The sequence below is a fragment of the Choristoneura fumiferana genome, chromosome 10 (genome assembly GCF_025370935.1).
Source record: "Choristoneura fumiferana chromosome 10, NRCan_CFum_1, whole genome shotgun sequence".
Classification (NCBI taxonomy): Eukaryota; Metazoa; Arthropoda; class Insecta; order Lepidoptera; family Tortricidae; genus Choristoneura; species Choristoneura fumiferana.
This window is the reverse complement of record NC_133481.1, coordinates 12,202,311-12,220,603: the sequence shown is the minus strand read 5'-3', so window position 1 is coordinate 12,220,603 and position 18,293 is coordinate 12,202,311. Positions and strand designations below refer to the sequence as shown.

General features: G+C 36.8%; 1 protein-coding gene across 5 annotated transcripts in view; it reads right to left on the bottom strand.

Moving 5' to 3' along the window:
* The window catches only part of LOC141432109 (protein numb-like), a 43,729-nt gene that overhangs the window by 17,051 nt on the left and 8,385 nt on the right, over nt 1–18,293 (bottom strand). For 2 of the 5 annotated variants that reach the window (XM_074093519.1, XM_074093520.1), the window contains exon 1: nt 6,673–7,705. The exons of 1 other annotated variant lie outside the window; for it this stretch is intronic. In XM_074093519.1, the coding sequence (XP_073949620.1) occupies nt 6,673–6,753 (81 nt within the window). In that variant the 5' untranslated portion in view covers nt 6,754–7,705. Of the gene's footprint in view, nt 1–6,672; nt 7,707–13,237; nt 13,465–18,293 lie in introns of those variants that run through there. 2 more of the 5 variants (XM_074093522.1, XM_074093518.1) reach the window with 2 other exon arrangements.

Sequence of the window (18,293 nt, the reverse complement as noted above, 5' to 3'; positions counted from 1 at the left end):
GAGCTTAACCGTAAATCGAGATAAATTTGTTTCCACCAAATGGTAATGACCAAGTTACCATAGTTAGTATTTCTAAGTGATTTTTTGGCTTTAACTAGTTTATAAATTGTTAGCTTCTCGGTGTATTGGTTTATCACTGTACTGGCAATGCCTTGAAAATGTATTTAAATAACTTACATAAATCAGAGATAATTAAACCATAAAACTGTATTGCTCAAAGGATCGTCAGCACATCCAACTCACCATACATAAACCTTGTCACATTATCAACCATGTGGCAAGGTTCACGAATGATAGATAAATAAGACCGAGTTGTTAGGATGCAGAAATATTCAAGGTAAAACCTCCCTACCGCGTGAAGATATTCAGAATTTTTCCAAAACAAAATTAAATTTAAAGGCACTTTTCTGGGTTCATGATAAAGTAACAGTTAAATATTCGTTTTAACTTAATTCAAGTCATTTTTAATTATTTATTTTTTGTTACCTGTACGTTTTGCGAGAAAGAGGCCGACAAATGAAACAGTCTATGATTTACCTATACCTATTTTCACCTTTGGTTTTGTGTTTTGAACCGTCAAATAATGAAGAATGCTTGAACTAATATAATATATATGTCATATTTTATAGACGACTTGAATTTAATGTATAAAGGTGAACCAAAAACTGATAGAATTTATGTATATAATCTGGCCAAGGTTTATGTACTTATTGAGTCTTATTAAGCAAAAGGCTAGAGCCCTAAAAAATATATATACACAGTATTGATAAGCCATATTATAAAAAATATTGGACTCGTAATACGTAATACGTCTTTCGTCAATTAAGCAAAAAATAATGAAGACAGCGCGTTTAGATTCCGTTTCCGTATGAAGACGTCTTACTTGGTCTTACTAAATTTTTTATTTGTGTACACCCCGCCCCACACTACCGAACTCTAATGCTAATCTTTGTCGTTTTTTTTAACCAAAAGCAAAAACACGTGTTCAATATTTTTTGATAAGTAACAGACTATTTAAAATAATGTGTTTTACAAAGGATACCACCCAATTTATGCTAACGGTGTTAAGTTTTATACATATAATAATAAACACTAACTGGTGCCCGTAACATCATCTGCGTTCCACAGAAGCACTTTGCATTTAAAAATAGTTAAGTATTGAAAGACATGTGGAATTTTTCAATGTCTACCTCAGATATTGGCGGGGTATGAGCAAGTTCAGTGTTTAATTTACAGTCCCATTATTATTGTTTAAAGCTCAGGTATTATATACAATATAATGCATTGCTTAAATTAGTCTTATAAAATGTAAAATGTTCATACTTTGTTGAAATTACTTAAACCACGAACTCAATGTAACCTATGTATGGTTGCAAATTTAATCAGACTTATTATAGCAAATGAGTTAATGGATTATAATATTGTCCAGCATTAACTTAGCTTGAAACATTATTTCTGTATGACGTTAAAAATTGTACCCTGTAGGTACCTACCTATAGTAGGTACAGATTGGTCTTTCATGCATACTACATGCAACGCCGCAATCAGTGCTTTATACTGGAGATTTTCAAATAACTTTTTATACAAAAATGGAACTATCTCAAAAAATAAGCTGAATCCAGGGAACAGTATACGACATTTTTATCTTTAAATATGCCCAGGATACTCTGTCGTAATCCCTCGGAATTCCCACGGGCACCCTGTATAGTAGAGACGCTCTTTAACTTCCAATTGCAGTTTCTATCTAAGCCTAGGGACGGCGTGGTATTAGCAAACTGCGTTTTTATGGGGCATGGTGTTTTATATAATCTAATCCACATCTAATCTATAGATCAATGTGCCCGACAGTTCAGGAATGACTCACATGATAAGTATTTGAATTTAATTATTTCTGTGAAAAAGATAAAATTAGGTGATTTCGTGAAGTGTGAATTAAATTCTAAATATAAAAATACTAGCGAAATGAAATTCACTTTCGTTTTTCTCCGTATTGCAAAGGTTATATAAAAATGTAATTCGTACGTTTCCGTTTTCACATGTTGCAGTTTTACATAATTATGTAATAAAATATTCCACCGAAGTACTTACTTCACATTTTACATTTCATGTAAAATTGGCGGCCAAGACTCACAAGCCCATTGATAGGTTTTCACTGTATTTTTTTTTATTAAATCCTAGGAAAAATCCAAGCCCCTGAGCACTGAATTTACTCACCCTACACCAGGGGTGGCCAACTTAATTAGACCCAAGATCTACTTGTTACGGACAAAACCCTCTGCGATCTACCAATTACATGCTTCTTGAAATCTTAAATGAAACAGCATAGTTCAGTATTTATATTTTTTGCCTTGCCACGACCGACTGGACTATAGTCGCAATCGACCGATTGGCCACCCCTGCCCTATATCTTGATTTGGGTTGGCCATTTATTTATAGAACTTTGCATTTTGTTAGCGTATAGGTTTTAAATAAGACTATATGTACTTCAAACGTTTAGGTAACAAACTTCAGATTTGGCACATTCAAGGATTTTAAACATTTTACTTATCTATCACTGTAATACAAACTAGGCTAGTATATTTCAATACAGAAATGTAAATGTTTAGATAGTTTAATGGGGGAATTTCAATGTTTAATACACCAAAATTGACGGTGTTGTTTACATTTAGTAAAATACCTATCCAAACCAAGTATAATTTCGATTATAAAACACATTTGCAGTGAATGTAATGCGGTTACATATACTTGTTGCATTATCGGAAGACTGGAAAACATACGCATTTAATATACTATTTACTTTAACTACTCGTTACTCGCGACTTCATTCACGTGAACTTTTAGTTCTATCTGTTAAATTGAAACACACAAACACAAACATCACGCCTGTATTCCCAAATGGGGTAGGCAGAGCACACGAAACGTTACCGCTAAATAAAAATAGTTAAATTGAAATTCCGGAATTATAAATTAGCATGATGGGTCTTATGTCCATGACAAACAGTGGTGTGCTAAGGGCTTCTTATCGCTAATCAATTTAAACTGGTGATCTATTAGAGGACACATTTTAAAATGGTCGCACCAGTAACCATCTGACATCTGTTATTTTTGACAATTTTAGTGCATAGTTAAGCGCTTACTACACAATTGAACTACAGTGGCCATGTGGCATGGGAATGAAAATATGGTCAAGGGTGAACGATTGCACGCAGCAATTTATATCTCTATTACTAGGGGAGTAGAGTCCAAACATTACGTTTGCCTATTGAGCTAAATTCTCTTGTTTACCTACTTCACACGCATGTGTCCCACTTAGGCGTAATATATTAAGCCAACTGTAGCCGTGAACTACCGACGTTCTGGTTCGTATTTAAGGGCCCAAAACGATAGTTGCAAAACAAAAAAACTCTTAGTGATAAGTTTGAAAAACTATAAAACTACGGTTCTCGCAAGAAAATAATGGTTTTGTATACTGAGCCGCAAAAAATGTAGTCCTCGAATGTGTGCAGTAATAGGTAATTTTGTACGTAGAGTGGGCCAAATGTTGTGCCGCTGAGTATATTTATCTTAAAACTGTGACTTTGTAGTAAATAATAATTAATACCTATAGTAAAGAGATGAGAACCAACCAGAAAATAACACTTTAATTACTAACAAAACAACAAATGAACAGGTGGTGGCAAAGCAAAAGGCTAAAGCCTCAGTTTAAGCTACGCCAGCTCTAACAAGAAGTCATAACCATAACCACCCTAACATAAGAAGGCATTAGACATTAATACTAAGGCCCGTAAATGTATGTGAATGTAATTAGGTTTTAGCGCTATAATGATAACTATATATATATATACTTCAGACGGTAATAGCTAGCCACTTAACTCACGTTTGTTGGCATGCATGTTGAATTGGATTTGTTGATGACTTGATACGTCTTTGAATCAGCTTTAAGTGTTGTAACGGGTTAAATAGCCGTAATAAAGGCAAGTTTTTGTGTACTCGAAAGTGAAGCATTGAAAAACATGTACATTTTTATAACGTCACACTACATATTCGCCTAATGTGCGATCTAATTAAATTAAAATTATTGTTAGGCATACCTAGTTATTATTGTTAGGAATGTGATCGCGCTAGCTTTAAAAGCCAGAGTTTCAATGAGATCTATTAAAAAAGTAAATAAGTAGGTACCTAGGTAAAAATTTATAACCTTATTTATTATACATAATGTTTAGTTTAGTTTATTTATTCACTCAACATAATAATTACATTAAGTCAGATTATATAATAATTTATGCTGGGATCGTCAAAACTTATAAAAATAAGCAAAGATAAAAACAATCAATAAAAATGTATAACAAAAAATTGAACCGACTACAAAAAAACCATGAAAATATTTTTCTACCGACTTCAGACTCGGTCGGTCGGTTAAATTTTTTGTTATATTTTTTTGTTTTTCACGCTTTTTAGTGTAAATAATCTAAGATACAATAATTTAATATCAACTGCTTTTTACCATTTACGAAAGATTGCTTTTTCCGATGCTGAGACGTTCATTATTGAGGAGTCCTGGTGCTTCACCACCCGTTTTACCATATGCATTACGAGGAGCATAAGTTGCTTAGCAACTGTGTCAAAGTAATTAAAATTCAACCCGTGAAATGCTTGTATTTGAGTTGTAACTCCAATGGTCAACTGTAGTCTTCATCATCAGTTCCACTTAACCAAATGATGATTTTCAAGAGCAAATGCACGAGTTACTACTAAATATATCACAATTTACTGTAGGTGTCCCTACAACATTTGAAGATTTCCCTCGATTTCCTTAAGATCCAATCCTCAGATCCTGATTTGGTGCTTATGGGACCTAATTGAAGACATTCCTACACGAACGCAAAAAAAATTTTTCAAATTGGTTCATAAATGACGGAGTTCTGAGGTAACAAACATGAAAAAAATACAACCGAATTGATAACCTCCTCCTTTTTTGAAGTCGGTTAAAAATACAATGTCAAAATAAATAAAATTTGTCCCCAATTGTAATGAAACCCTACAATAACAAGGCTGAAAATGAAAAGAAAACTTTATAATGCGTTATGAGTTAACAAGCTCATGTCAAATTACGTGTCAGTACAAAACCTGTTCGTACGTATCTACGTACATATTTTGGAACGACATGCCGGATTACGTGAAACTTAAATAACATAATGGGATGATGCATGACTAGGTCGGAAATTAGCAACACTTGGATGATACAATTATTAACTGTAGAGTTGTAAGTTCCACAGGATATATAGTATATATAAGATACTTATTTGGGGTTCCACAACGTACCTCAAAAGGAAATAACAGGACCCATAGAGTATCACTTCGTTGTCGGTTTTCCTAAAATAGTTATCTACGATGACATACAGATACTCATTACTTCCGTAGATTGCAAACTTTCAAATTTATACTCGTAGTTTGAGAATCGACCAGACGTAACGTAAATCGATGTAGGTTTCCCTAAGGTTTGGCTTCCCTTTAGGGAGGATTGAATTTTTCAACTGCAAAGTTATGTTTTGTTTTTTTTCGTCAGACTTATTTATTTTTGGAATAGGTAGATAGTATTGTTTTGGTGCTATACCTATAAATTTTAGTAGGTAATTAATACGTACGTTAGCCGAGTCGTTGTTCAAGTACTTACCTATATCTAAGCGACTCGCACTTGGTCTCGTTTTTTTAGTTTTTCAGTTTTTTTTACTGCATACCTACGTAACAGCATCACTGCGATTTTTAATTAAGTATATTAATAGCATTTTAGGGTTCCGTACCCGAAGGGTGACCAACAGAGCTCAATTTCTCTCGCTCCGCTTTTCGCCTGGCACTGGGCTGTATCTCGAGAACCGTAATAGATAGACAGCTGATATTTACCTCTATTATCATTCCGAGTTTGGTGATTGTATGTTTAACCGGTACACCTAATTTAGTCGCAATTGTTTGTTTGACATGGCCTCACTTATTTTAGGTCTATTTTCAATGGCACATTACGTTATACCCCCTGATTGCCAAACTTCATGCCTCCACCCACATAAGTATTCATTTAGTTTTGGAAGCATCTAATTATTTCAACATATACCTATGTACGCCTACGCCTACCTACGTGTGTACTTAAATCCCATTACAGGCGCTACAGCAGAGTAAGGTGTGTAGTGTACATAGTACTGTAAGTAAATTAGCCTTGCAACTGGTGCTGCACCTTCTAACAAATCACTTCCATAACTGTAGTTATAACTCACAAGGCCATCTGCTGCAGCTGCTAAGCTGATGGGTGCTTGCTACTAACCTACATATAATACAACTTTCTTATGACTAATAGGTATAGACTCAATGTTTTTATCATGCATAAGTACGTGAATTCAGTGTACTACCGGAGTTAGAAAACAAAAGACTATCTTCAGACACCAAATTGAACAATGGCAGCCTAGTAAATCGTATCGGGCCATAGTACTTAACTGACGTAGATAACGCAGGCATGGAAGGCAGGTAAGGTATCTAAGAATGGTATGTCACGGTATGCAGATTCGTCCACCGGTAGTAGGTACATTACATACCCAGAACAATAAAGCGATGACCATTGCTATTCAATGAGTCAACGTGTGTTGAATTGAATTGTAAATTAAGTGTAATCAAATGAGTTCGCACCATTTTCAGGTCAGGAGGGTTCTGCGTTTGCGTTTGGGCTCGGTCAAACGGCTCGTGCGGAGATGACCCTTGGTTCCCCATGATGGCTGGCAAATTCCGGTGGTAGCACTCACAACACAACACTAACACATATCCACTAGGCAATCCAAGTTGCACCACACTGCACTACTTACGCGAAGTCTACGCTCCTCGACAGCGCCATGCCCATCACAATCTTAGTCTATTCAATTTAAATTTCAACGGCAATCAAAACACGTTTCATCTCCGTGAGCACAAAAAAACAAGTTACCTAATAAATAAATGACTTCTGATATACAGGTACATAATCCGTAGCACAACAAGATGATAATTTCGAAGAACTCGAAATTCAACAAACAAGGCAAAGCTCACAGCAAACAATGTTGGAACCGTGGAACGGTGCAACCTTGAGGTGTTGCGTACAAAAACTGTTCATCAACTAAGTAAGACACTTGTGTAAGTCAAATAAATTAATGATCACTAAAGGATGAGTACGCAAATCAGTTAGTTACAGGTGTGCAGGAAGTAACGAAACAAAAGAAATGTCAGTCACTCAAACTGATGATCCATACATCTCAGTCGCGGTATTCTAAGAGCAGGAATCGTGTGAATTCGTTAACAATATTTTTAAAAACAGGGGTCAACTTTTCCCACAAGCGATGAATAAACGCGGAGAGGCGCAATGAACCCGGCACCCGGCCCGCGGGGGGAGGGCGGTTCGGTAGGTAGCTGGGAACGACTGCCGATGCCAGCTGAACGTTATTTTTTCCCACAGCATTGTTCTTTGGACCGTAACGTAAAGATTACAGAGCTAATACAGTTTTTCGTTAATCGCACAAATATTTCCAGTTTGTATCACAGAAAACACTGAACTTCATATTGACTAGATGTGGGTTTTGAGTAATGACGTTAAGTTACAGACAGGAAGAGGCGCGCGCGCCGCGCAGGCAGCGGACAACTGTCGTACTGAGTGGGTCGTGTTGCGTACGGGCCGGGGCCGAGACTCGCGCAAACCCTGCAGAGTGGAGCGCGGAGCCCCGGCCCTGCCCCGCGCCCCGCGCGCGACCGGTCCTATGCATTGTCAAGAACTGACGGTGAGATCATCTAAAGACAGATTTTAATCCATTTACGATCATTCCAAAATAGACAGTTTGGAATTAGACACATCCGAAACACCTCCGAATTCTAAAAAGTTGAATAATATATTTTATTGCTGCATTCGCGCATTTAGGCATCGCCTGTAGAGATATTGTCTGTTGGTGAAACAAATAAATATTCTTCAAGGAGCCTCATACCGCAAAAGGTCTTCTGGATTTAGATTCTTGCATCTTTGTGCTAGGGTTCCTAGGATATATGTACATAACGCTAATACAAGTATTAGTATTTAGTACCTACTAAATACTATAAGAATGAATAGATTACAAGTAAAGGTTTGATCGTTTGATCGTAGTTTTGGTTTTGCAATGCCTCGGTATGCATGTGGAATTCTGTTCAAGCTAGCCAAATCTAAATTTCCATAAGCGCACACGCCTACAAACTCAACATCTGGAAAGAGCGCGTGCGAGAGAACGGGACGGACGCAGGTGCAAAACTGGGGTCTATTATTGGCATGGAATGGAACACATATGTTACTTCCAATTGTAACCCAAACAAGCAGACGGCCTTCATTTCATTTATATACACCAACACATTTAAATTAATCTACATCAGTTCTGTTACTATAGTAAATTTAAAAATATAAAAGTACCAACCTAACTGTGCATATAAATAAACGATTCAACGAATGCATGACATATCCTACCCAGACCACACTAAGAAAGTTTCGATTTTAAGATGTTGAGTCATTAGACTGAGTCATCGCATCGCATTCCAAAAAGGTCGAAGTTGTCGTAATCTTACTTAAGATAGGAGGCTGCAATGAATCCTTACATTCATTGGCGAATCGATTTATTTTATAAGTACTATCAATTGAATCAATCACCGTTATTATGGAAAACATCAAGATAAAGTTACAATTACTGTGCAATGTTTCATCGACAACTCGGAAACGGATGCTATGCTGGCTGTATGAGTCAGACGATTTTTAGACGTAAAATTATAGCTGTTTGCTAGCTTAGTACCTACCTAGCCTACCTAGCTTACCTAGATAAATAAATCTTGGTGGTTATACAATCTTAAACTACTTCGCTAAAGAAGGGAGGGATAAATAGTAGCGCAAACGCAAACATCCAAGGCCGCACTGCACAATGACAAAGAGAATACTCGTAACATTATGAATTGAAAAGAATCAGACACCCTGTCTACAGTGCACAATTTTATTGGAGACAGGCCAGGCCAGCGCCGATTTAAACTTGGGTGTATTTTTTAGACGGTCTCCATTACTCTCCATCCACTTCATGCAATGCAGTCTGCGTTATTGTAGACGCAGTCGTCTGAATTGATAAGTGGGTTATGGGCCTGCCTATGAGTTGCAGAACGAATTTGTGCTTTTAATATTATATATAAATGCGAAAGTAACTGCCTGTCTGTTACTTCCTCACGTTTAAAACGCTGAACCGATTTAAATTAAGTTTGGTATGGAGATAGTTTGAGACCCTAGGAAGGAGGATAGTTTTATGCCGGAAAATTACATAGTTCCCGCAGGACAGCGATGAAACGAACTCTGGGCAGACGAAGTCGCAGGCAAAAGCTATTTCTTACAAAAAATAACGAGTAATAAAGACAACAGAATGTCATTGGCTAAGATTTATCAATTATGTGGGATATGGAATCTCATATAGGTATCATCAGCCAAATAAAATTGGTCTATCAATTTTTAAACAAATTCCTATCAAATGAATATGTCGTTAAAGTCGAACTTTCAAGTTGACAGACACGTGTATTGGCATTTTTGTTTTATGACATGCAAACGATTATCAACTTTAGGGTGGTAGACCACATATTTGGCTGATGGTACATACTTAATAGAAGTATGAAAGAATTTGTAAGTTTTGAAAAGTGCCAAGTGCTTTACGTCAAGCAAGATTAAAGTACGCGTGATGTAAATGCTTCAAAGTAAACAGTGCTATATGGTTGTAGGAGCGTCGTTAGGGACATTGCCCTGCAGGCAGTCACCGTAAAATTGACGCGTCCATTATTGTCTCTGTTTGTCCACAATGGCTACCGCAAACTTTTTTTTTCAAAAGCCAAAAGAACCGTTATAACGATCCCGATTTGATTATCATGTTGTGATTTGGTTGCATGTGTTCAATAAACTTAATGTTTAAATTAAACTACGTAATATTCCGTATTATAATCTGATCATTAATTAAGTACTACTACTAAGTCTTTAGAAGTAAGAAGGAAAGGATATTATCATTTCCAAAGACTTTCGAGTTTTCAGGGTTTAGACGGTCGCCGCAGAATTTCAATACGTTTTCCTAACTTAACTTAATTAACTATCCTAGTAAGTTCTGGAATATCATACACATTGTCTATTTACATTAAACGCTGAAACGGAACAAAAAGGAACAATAAACACGAGTTTACAATTGCCAATTATTACCGATGATGATATTGAGATTACCGTGGTTTTTCCTAAAATGTAAACAGTGCTCCATTATCACGTCAAAGGGCATTAGAGCATGTAAATACTCGTAGCTTAAAAGAGTACGTAAGGTAAATAAAATCGTGCATGTCTCAACTAAAATAGATTAATAATTTGAGCTACGTCGATGAAGGTACAAAACAATGTCACATACATCTATTTATCTAATAGACCTTACCTTTAAACGAACAATTCTTATACGTAATATATAATCAGAATCTCAGAAACGGGTCCAACGATTTCGATGAAATATAGTATGTGGGGGTTTTCGGGGATGACAAATGGATCTAGCCTGTTCTTATCTCTGAGAAAACGCTTGGTATCGAGTTTTAGCCTGAGCGGAGCTCGGTCGCCCAGTTACTAGGGTGTAGTACAAGCAGTGTAATGAAATGAATGATAATTTATTGATAGACGACAGACGTCATTCACAGCTTTGGCGCCTGCATTTCTAGAGCGACCCTGATTCCTAGGTGATCCAATTAATATTTCCATCACACAAAACAAAATCAATACTGCGCCGCTATCTTATATGTCGTACAACGGTGATTTTTCTTTATAAGGGACGAATATAGCAATCATCCTAACGGCTACCGGCTATGTCTGGCGAAGGTTGTCAAAACTGCGGAGGCCCTTGCTTGCATACTAAGTGTTACCATGATTGCTTTGAGTAGTCAGCGATGTCCACGTTCGCGGCTCGGCGGATGTTGTAAACGTGTGACCAGGATGTCGCTGTGGACTCCGATGGCTTTCGTAGCGTTAGTTCCCGAGCGTCTTTCCATCCGAGCGGATATTAACCAATGCGAACTGGTAGAAAAATTTTGAGCTAGTGTGTGTGACGTGGACTCCGGATAAACAAAAACATCGCTTGTAGAACTGGATTTGCTTCAAGCTTTGGAAGTGTGAAGTTTTTGCAAAAACGGCGCAATACGGGGACGAGGCTATGACCGCATGGACTATGTTCAGTTGGAGAAGACTCTACAACGGCAGAGGTGTGGAGACAAGAGAGGAGGCCCGGGTGGAGCTCCCTGCGGACACCAGACAGCTAGTCTACAATGTATACGTGTACTTCAGTCGACGACCCGGCCGGAGTGCTAAGGCTGTGCTCGCGAAGACCGCTAGTGCCACTATGCTGCCCAGAGACATAGTTGCTGAGATCATTAGAGACAAATACCGTGAATAACGTTTTTTTCATAATTTTACTATTCTCTTTTTTCAAGTGTATAATGAATAATAAATCAACAAGCAAATAAGATTTAAAATCTTTTTTGTAGTCAAGGTCAAGACATAAATATGTACGTATTATTATGCTAGGTCTAAAGGACAGTTCCTATAAGGACAAACATACGATTATTCATGCGATATTTATTGTCATTCCTGACTGAACCAAAATTAACCATGCAGGTAATCGTACATATGTGATATTTTAACAATAAGCATTAGACGATGTTGTTTTGTTGTTAATTTGGCATGCTTAATCATCAGTCAACATAGTGAAATATAAAATTCTGCATCTGTTTTTGGAGGAAATATTTCGTTATTCAAGGCAACGGCGCGCGACGTGTTGTAGGTACATACATATTGCGCTCTTTTTCATAAAATGAGCAGTTGCAGTCGGAAAGGTTATAGAAAACTGAAAAGTCTCAACTCAAGTTTTTGTTTTTTGTTTAAATAATATAATGAACTAATGAGCGAGTATAATATAATACCTACTCTATAAAATAAACTGATCGATCTTAATTAAAATTAAAATAAACTGCATTTTTTCTATATGCATATTTTTTTATTAGTTAACAAAACAAGCGAAGCTCATAAACACTAATAATCGAACCTATTTTAAAATAAAGTTTAAATACTTATTATTATTCCCTTTTAGAGTTATTGTGATAAATTGCTATTTAGTATCGTAAGCTGTGGGCAATTTTTATACTATTGCGTAGTATACTATGAGTCGTTATTTGAAGTTGATGTAACTAATAAAGTAGCTATAAGCAAAGAAAATATGGTGATCTCATTCGAAATGCATATTTCATTTACCTATAAAATTTGTTCATTTTGCAAAATATAATTGTTTCTTTTTTTATTGCATTGTTTTATTTTTTTAACAATTAATGTTTACGTCTTAAACCAATGATATCTATTCCTACAGATTCCTACCTATAAAACAGCATCGTTACTGATTTTTGATAGTTTGGCTGACCAAACTAGCGACTTGATATGAAGACTTTGAATTATCTGTTTTTTTATTCTAAAGTGGGACCGAAGACGAGGAAATAAGTCAGTTGATTATAAAACCGTCTTAGGTACCTAAGTATAATAAATACTGAAACTCAGGAAGCTGCTGTGGTAAGATTGAAGTCAACAATATTAAATTTACATGATTGCGTGCGGGTACGGAGACATTCAAATCACACAGCGCATAGAATTTCAAATTTACAGAGAAACACTGAAATTTTCTGAATTTCATGAAGGAAACGTAGCTGAAGGCATTCTGCCGAGATCCCCAGTAGGTAGGTTCAAGTTCACGAATTTACATAAATAAAACGAATACAAACGTAACGTTAGTGACGAAGTTGACGGAATTGGAAATGGGATTACGTCGAGAAACGTCGGCCTCGAATTCAATCAAATTCTAACATAAGTTTAAACAATATTAGTATGCGTCTATGCGTGGTAACAAGACGCGCCTCATGAATAACTAATCCGTACGCAGCAGACTATTTGTAATTTTGCAGAATTTTAATCTCAGAGATACTCGTATTCTACTGCACTTTGTAAGCTGAGCTGACTATATCATTGTTCTTGATGTGATGCCCGTGAAGGCCAACACAAGTAAATAAAATTACAAGAATACACGAGACACAAAGCACTACCTAATTAAAATGAGAATGGCCTACTTTATAATAAACCACACATCTGTTCCGAAAATGGGTTAAGAAAAATACAATGCGAAATCATACTTACGATCGAGATGAGTAAGCTAAAGGGTCAGACACGCAACTGGCACCGATACAAACTAGTATTCACGAACTTAGCTCACTACACGTTAAGGACACATTTACACCAACAGCAAGATTTCTAACACCGCTCGCGAAGACGAATAGTTCGTTGTAGGAAGTAGGTATTTATCAGCTAGAAACGACGGCGTCTGTTGCCAAGTGCGGAGACAATCCTGACATGCATACGCTACTAATTACTTCACAGCACTGACTATTTCAGGCATTCTTAACACGTGAACCTACACACTCCACTTCACATGTACCAGGTTGGCTCGATGTTTTGTTCTTTCGACATATAGCGATTTACGAAGGTTACACGGAGTTCTGTATCGGAAAATAGTTTGATATTAAGGAAACTGTTACGGTCACACTACTCACACTACAGCTATTTGATTCAATTTTACGTTTGCTCACTTTATATAGATTAGACTTTAGATAGACTTAATATAGATTATATGTACATTATTTGACGACCAGATGCCTAATTGATTATAGATTATTGTACAGATGGGTCGAGAACCTGACTACGAAGCTTGGTCCCGGGTTCGATTCCCGTGTCGGGACAGATATTTGTATGGGAATGTTTGTTCTCGGGTCTTGGGTGTTTAATATATTTATTTAAGTATGTATATCTATCTATATAATTCTATTTATCCGTTGCTTAGTACCCATAACACAAGCTTTGCTAAGCTTACTTTGGGACTAAGTCAATTGGTGTGAATTGTCCCGTGATATTTATTTATTTATTTATTCACATAGAAAGTCAAGTCCCCACATTACAATCAGTATTTGACGATTCCGAGACTAGATTTTTACGGTAGTATCACATTTACTTAGTGCTAATAAAAGATCCTAATGCCCTCGTAAACAGAGTTATGGCCGGTTCCGTGATGAAATTCTGTCTGACTGGGTCACCTAAGATTTTACTTAATTATAATTTTAAACCAAAAATAACGCTGCATTAAGCACCATATCTCTTACGATCAAAAAGGTCGACCATGAATCACGCGGTGTATTAGGAAACAGTATAACAATAGCACTCTAAGCCGCGATGGAGATTTACAAGCTGCTTTAAGAAGTAGGACAACGCAAGAACATAACGCAAGCTTGGCAGTTGGTACGTCAATATTGAGAAATTTGGCAAAGAAAACTTCATATTAATCCAGTGTGTAACAACTGAGCAACAATTAGACGTGCTCGACATCCGTTTGCTACCTAAGGTAATGTTCCACTAGGGAAAAGGCACCCCTTTTTATCACCACTTCACTTTACGTCCCTCCCGACTTTGCGCCTGAGAATGACTTCTGTGGACTTCGTATGACCTACATAGTTATGCATATTTTTAACCCGCAAAGTGTGTAGTGTACAGACAATCTGCACTGAAAATATCCCTTGTTCCTCGCAGATAACCAAGATAACTGGTATTCTATTAGGAAAAATAATTCCTTCTAGCTAACTCGGTTATCAAAGGGGATTACTTTTTTCCTCGTAGAAAATTTTGGTTTTCTACGACGAACATAGACTAACTGTAGGGCAATATTTAATTGCTAGCATTCCATTGCAATCAAAGCTATTCCTTGTGCATGATTACAGTTTGATGAGTCTGAGACATTTAACTGCTATCATAAACGAAGCAAACAAGTGCTGATAAGACTACTGGTCGAGTACACGCGTGTACAGCTACAAACTAAAACGAATCAAATTATAAATTCGTTTAGCCAGCTAATCTGTAAACAATCGATTCCGTTAGTCTGCCCGGAATTACAACAGAACAGTTATAGATCTTACACTCACGCTCGTGAGCTTGTGTATTGCTATCATAGCTATAAAAACTATGAATAGTTTTGATATTGAGTTCGTGAAATTTTCCCTTCGTTTTCCGGTTGTGTTGCGCAGAAATCTAATTGTTTATGTTGACTTTCATTAGACGTTCTTGTTTGCCGCGAGGTTATAATTATTTCAAAACTGTTTCGAGTGCTATTTATAACTATAAAGAGAATAATATGAGAAAGAAGTTGGCTTGCTAAATTTACATATATCATAAAAAATCATTTGATATATATCGGATATATATCATATATATATCCTCGAACCCTGTTTTGAAACCACGTCCGAGTTCAGGCAGGCAGCGCATGACTGCCCTGCCCACTCAGTATTGTTCTTAAGAGCTTATATTTTATTATCCAAATATCTATCAGTGGGAGTTAGGATGCGTAGGGGTAACGGACTTTAAAATATTTACGAGTCACAACACAACACAAGTACCTTCGAGCTCATAGCTACTTTGGACTCATGAAAGACATTTTAACTGGATAGGCTTAGGTACCTATGTAAGCTGTTTAGTGTACCATTACCATCTGAATCATTAAAAAAATCATTTGATTAAACGAATCTAAGTGGATAATTATGGTTGTTCATGATTGAAGTTAACGATTAACAATTTTGTAGAATTGCTACGAGACAAGTACAATATTTGTGTCAATAGGTTGATTGCTGAGGGCGCCGGGCGACATCTCGCTTGCAAGAAGCCAATCAATTACGCTAACGTCGTATCTACGGTGCAGTCGCCGTATTAATTATGATATGAATGCCAATTTTAGTAATCACATTAGAGCAAGTACAGTCATGGTCAGGACAAAGATATCCTTACGCTTCAGCAACTTGTCACTGTGAACCTTTCGTATTTTTTACACAAAAAGCTCAAACATAAAATTACAGTGACAAAGTAGTAACTTGATCTTGACTTACCTACATAATAAAATTCAAAATTACTCTGGCTGCTGACTTTAAACGAAGCAAGGAAGAAAATATGTGCTACAATATGACAAGCAATTTTAGATAAGGTCTCGCGCTAATTCTGTTTTAAGTCGGTTAATGCAATACAGCTATACATATAACGTAAACTCGTAATTTACAATTTTAACCTCCTCGTTACAGGCGTTCCTCGCATTACAGACGAAGACTAGTGTAAAACGCCTGGTAAATGCATTTACTAAATAAGGTTTTCTTTTTCTTTCCATTTAAAGCGTAGGTGTAACGTCGTCCGTTCTACAGGAAATGTTGTATCTGACGATAGTTTACACCACACTACTTTGTTTATGCGTTGAAAACCTAATCCCAAACGTTTTTAGCCCAAAGAGGACACAGCCTTTACTACCGCTACTACTTCTTCTACTAGTACTTACTACTAGTTATATTATATATATTAGGTACTCGTTTAAACTACCTATGTAAAGTATTACTTTAGTGATGATCAAAAGGCCATGCAGTTAACGTTTACAAACGTAATTGTATCTCTAAGGTTTTATAGGTTCACAATAGGAAGGTAGGCAACTAAGCTAAATAGGTTGTGAACATTTAAGTTAAGCTTAAACTTTTATTTTGACTATCTGTGAGAACCTGTAATTGGCTATGTGTCACTATTTTCATAATCATATGTATAAGCTGTTGGTTCTCCTTAAAATAAATAAATTGGCGAGTTCATTTTGAGCGAATATTCCCTGCGTGAAATGGAACGGAAGTGCAGAGAAATGAGAAGCAGCAAGTGATCATTTCCCATGCAGCAATGTTTCTAGTTTAGTAGAGTTAGGATGGTATATTATGTATGATTGACCAAGAAAGTGCCTGCTTTACCAATTTAAATGACAGTTCCTACTTCAGAAATAAAACAATAAGGCTGATTGTCATACCTATATTGACTTGTGAGTGAAAATAGGCTTTGACGTTTTAAGCGTTACAAATGACATTAAACCGTAGGGTGGTAAAGGTAAACCAATTTTTTGGTCGACTATACAAAATGTAGTGAAATACCTAATCTCTGCGTGTAGGTTTTCTTTTGTTTAATTGAGCGCATCGTAGGTCTACATCAATGAACTACAACTACAACCATTTACTCGCTTCTCCGCAAGTGATTATTGAGTGAGTAGTAATGAATGATGAAAAAAATTATGATGTGCATCTATCCTTTGTTCTCATTAGTTGAAAATGATTTGATTTGCCTTTTGGGCTAAAGATTTTGCTGAAATCTTTGCGGATCTTAGGTACGAAAGGATACTTTTACTTAGGAGCGACGACGGACGGAAATTAAATATTAAAGTAATTAGCGTTTCTTATGCCGCCATCTTTTGTGGATTCGCTATGGAATAATGAATACGTAACTAATTGTATCAAACGCAACCTTCAAGTTCCAAATTGCCGACGCGCTTCGGATCCGTTGCTTAACGCTCTCTGCCTCGTCTCAGTGAATAGGAGTCATTGCGAGGTCAGGTCGGAACGGAAAAGTTGTTACATAATTATAATATTATGCGCAAAATTAGGATTCAATAATGTTAATTGAGTGGATACAGCATTATTGTTGTTTAATTTGATTCATTTATCGAGCGCAACGCGAACGCCTCTTTCTGAGCGTTTTTAAGATAAAGCATAGGATGCATAGCAACTGGGCATAGTAACATCTCGATTCTCACTGAATTGCCAAATTTTTACAAGATTTCAATGCAAACTCCGGCTTGCCTATCGAAAATATTCACTACACACTACCTACTTATTGCTAAGTATTTCATGTCAGCGCGCCATAGAGCGAAGCATTCTAGGCATCAAACTTGCTAATACGAGTAGACGAAGAGCGAAGACATCAGGAGGCAAACCCAAATAATAGACGCAGGACAGCACGCACAACACTTGAAATGGAGGTGGGCTAGACACCTTGCCCTAATAACAGACAGAAGATGGACAAAACGAGTCACTGAATGGATGGGCCCCTGAGGCAAGAGGAAAAAAGGGCGGCCTAAGGATAGATGAGCAGATGAAATCCAGGAAATGACTGGATACTAAAAGCGCAAAGTAACGAAGCATGAAAACAGTTGGAGGAGGCCTTTACCTAGAATGGGGACATGTCTTAAATTGTTATACCTGTTTGGTTAATAATAGTAGATTGATAACCAAGGGTGGAAAGTGACCCATTTCACCCGAGATGTTTTCTACGAAGTGAGAGCGCCAATAGTTCGAAGCAAATGCGTAAT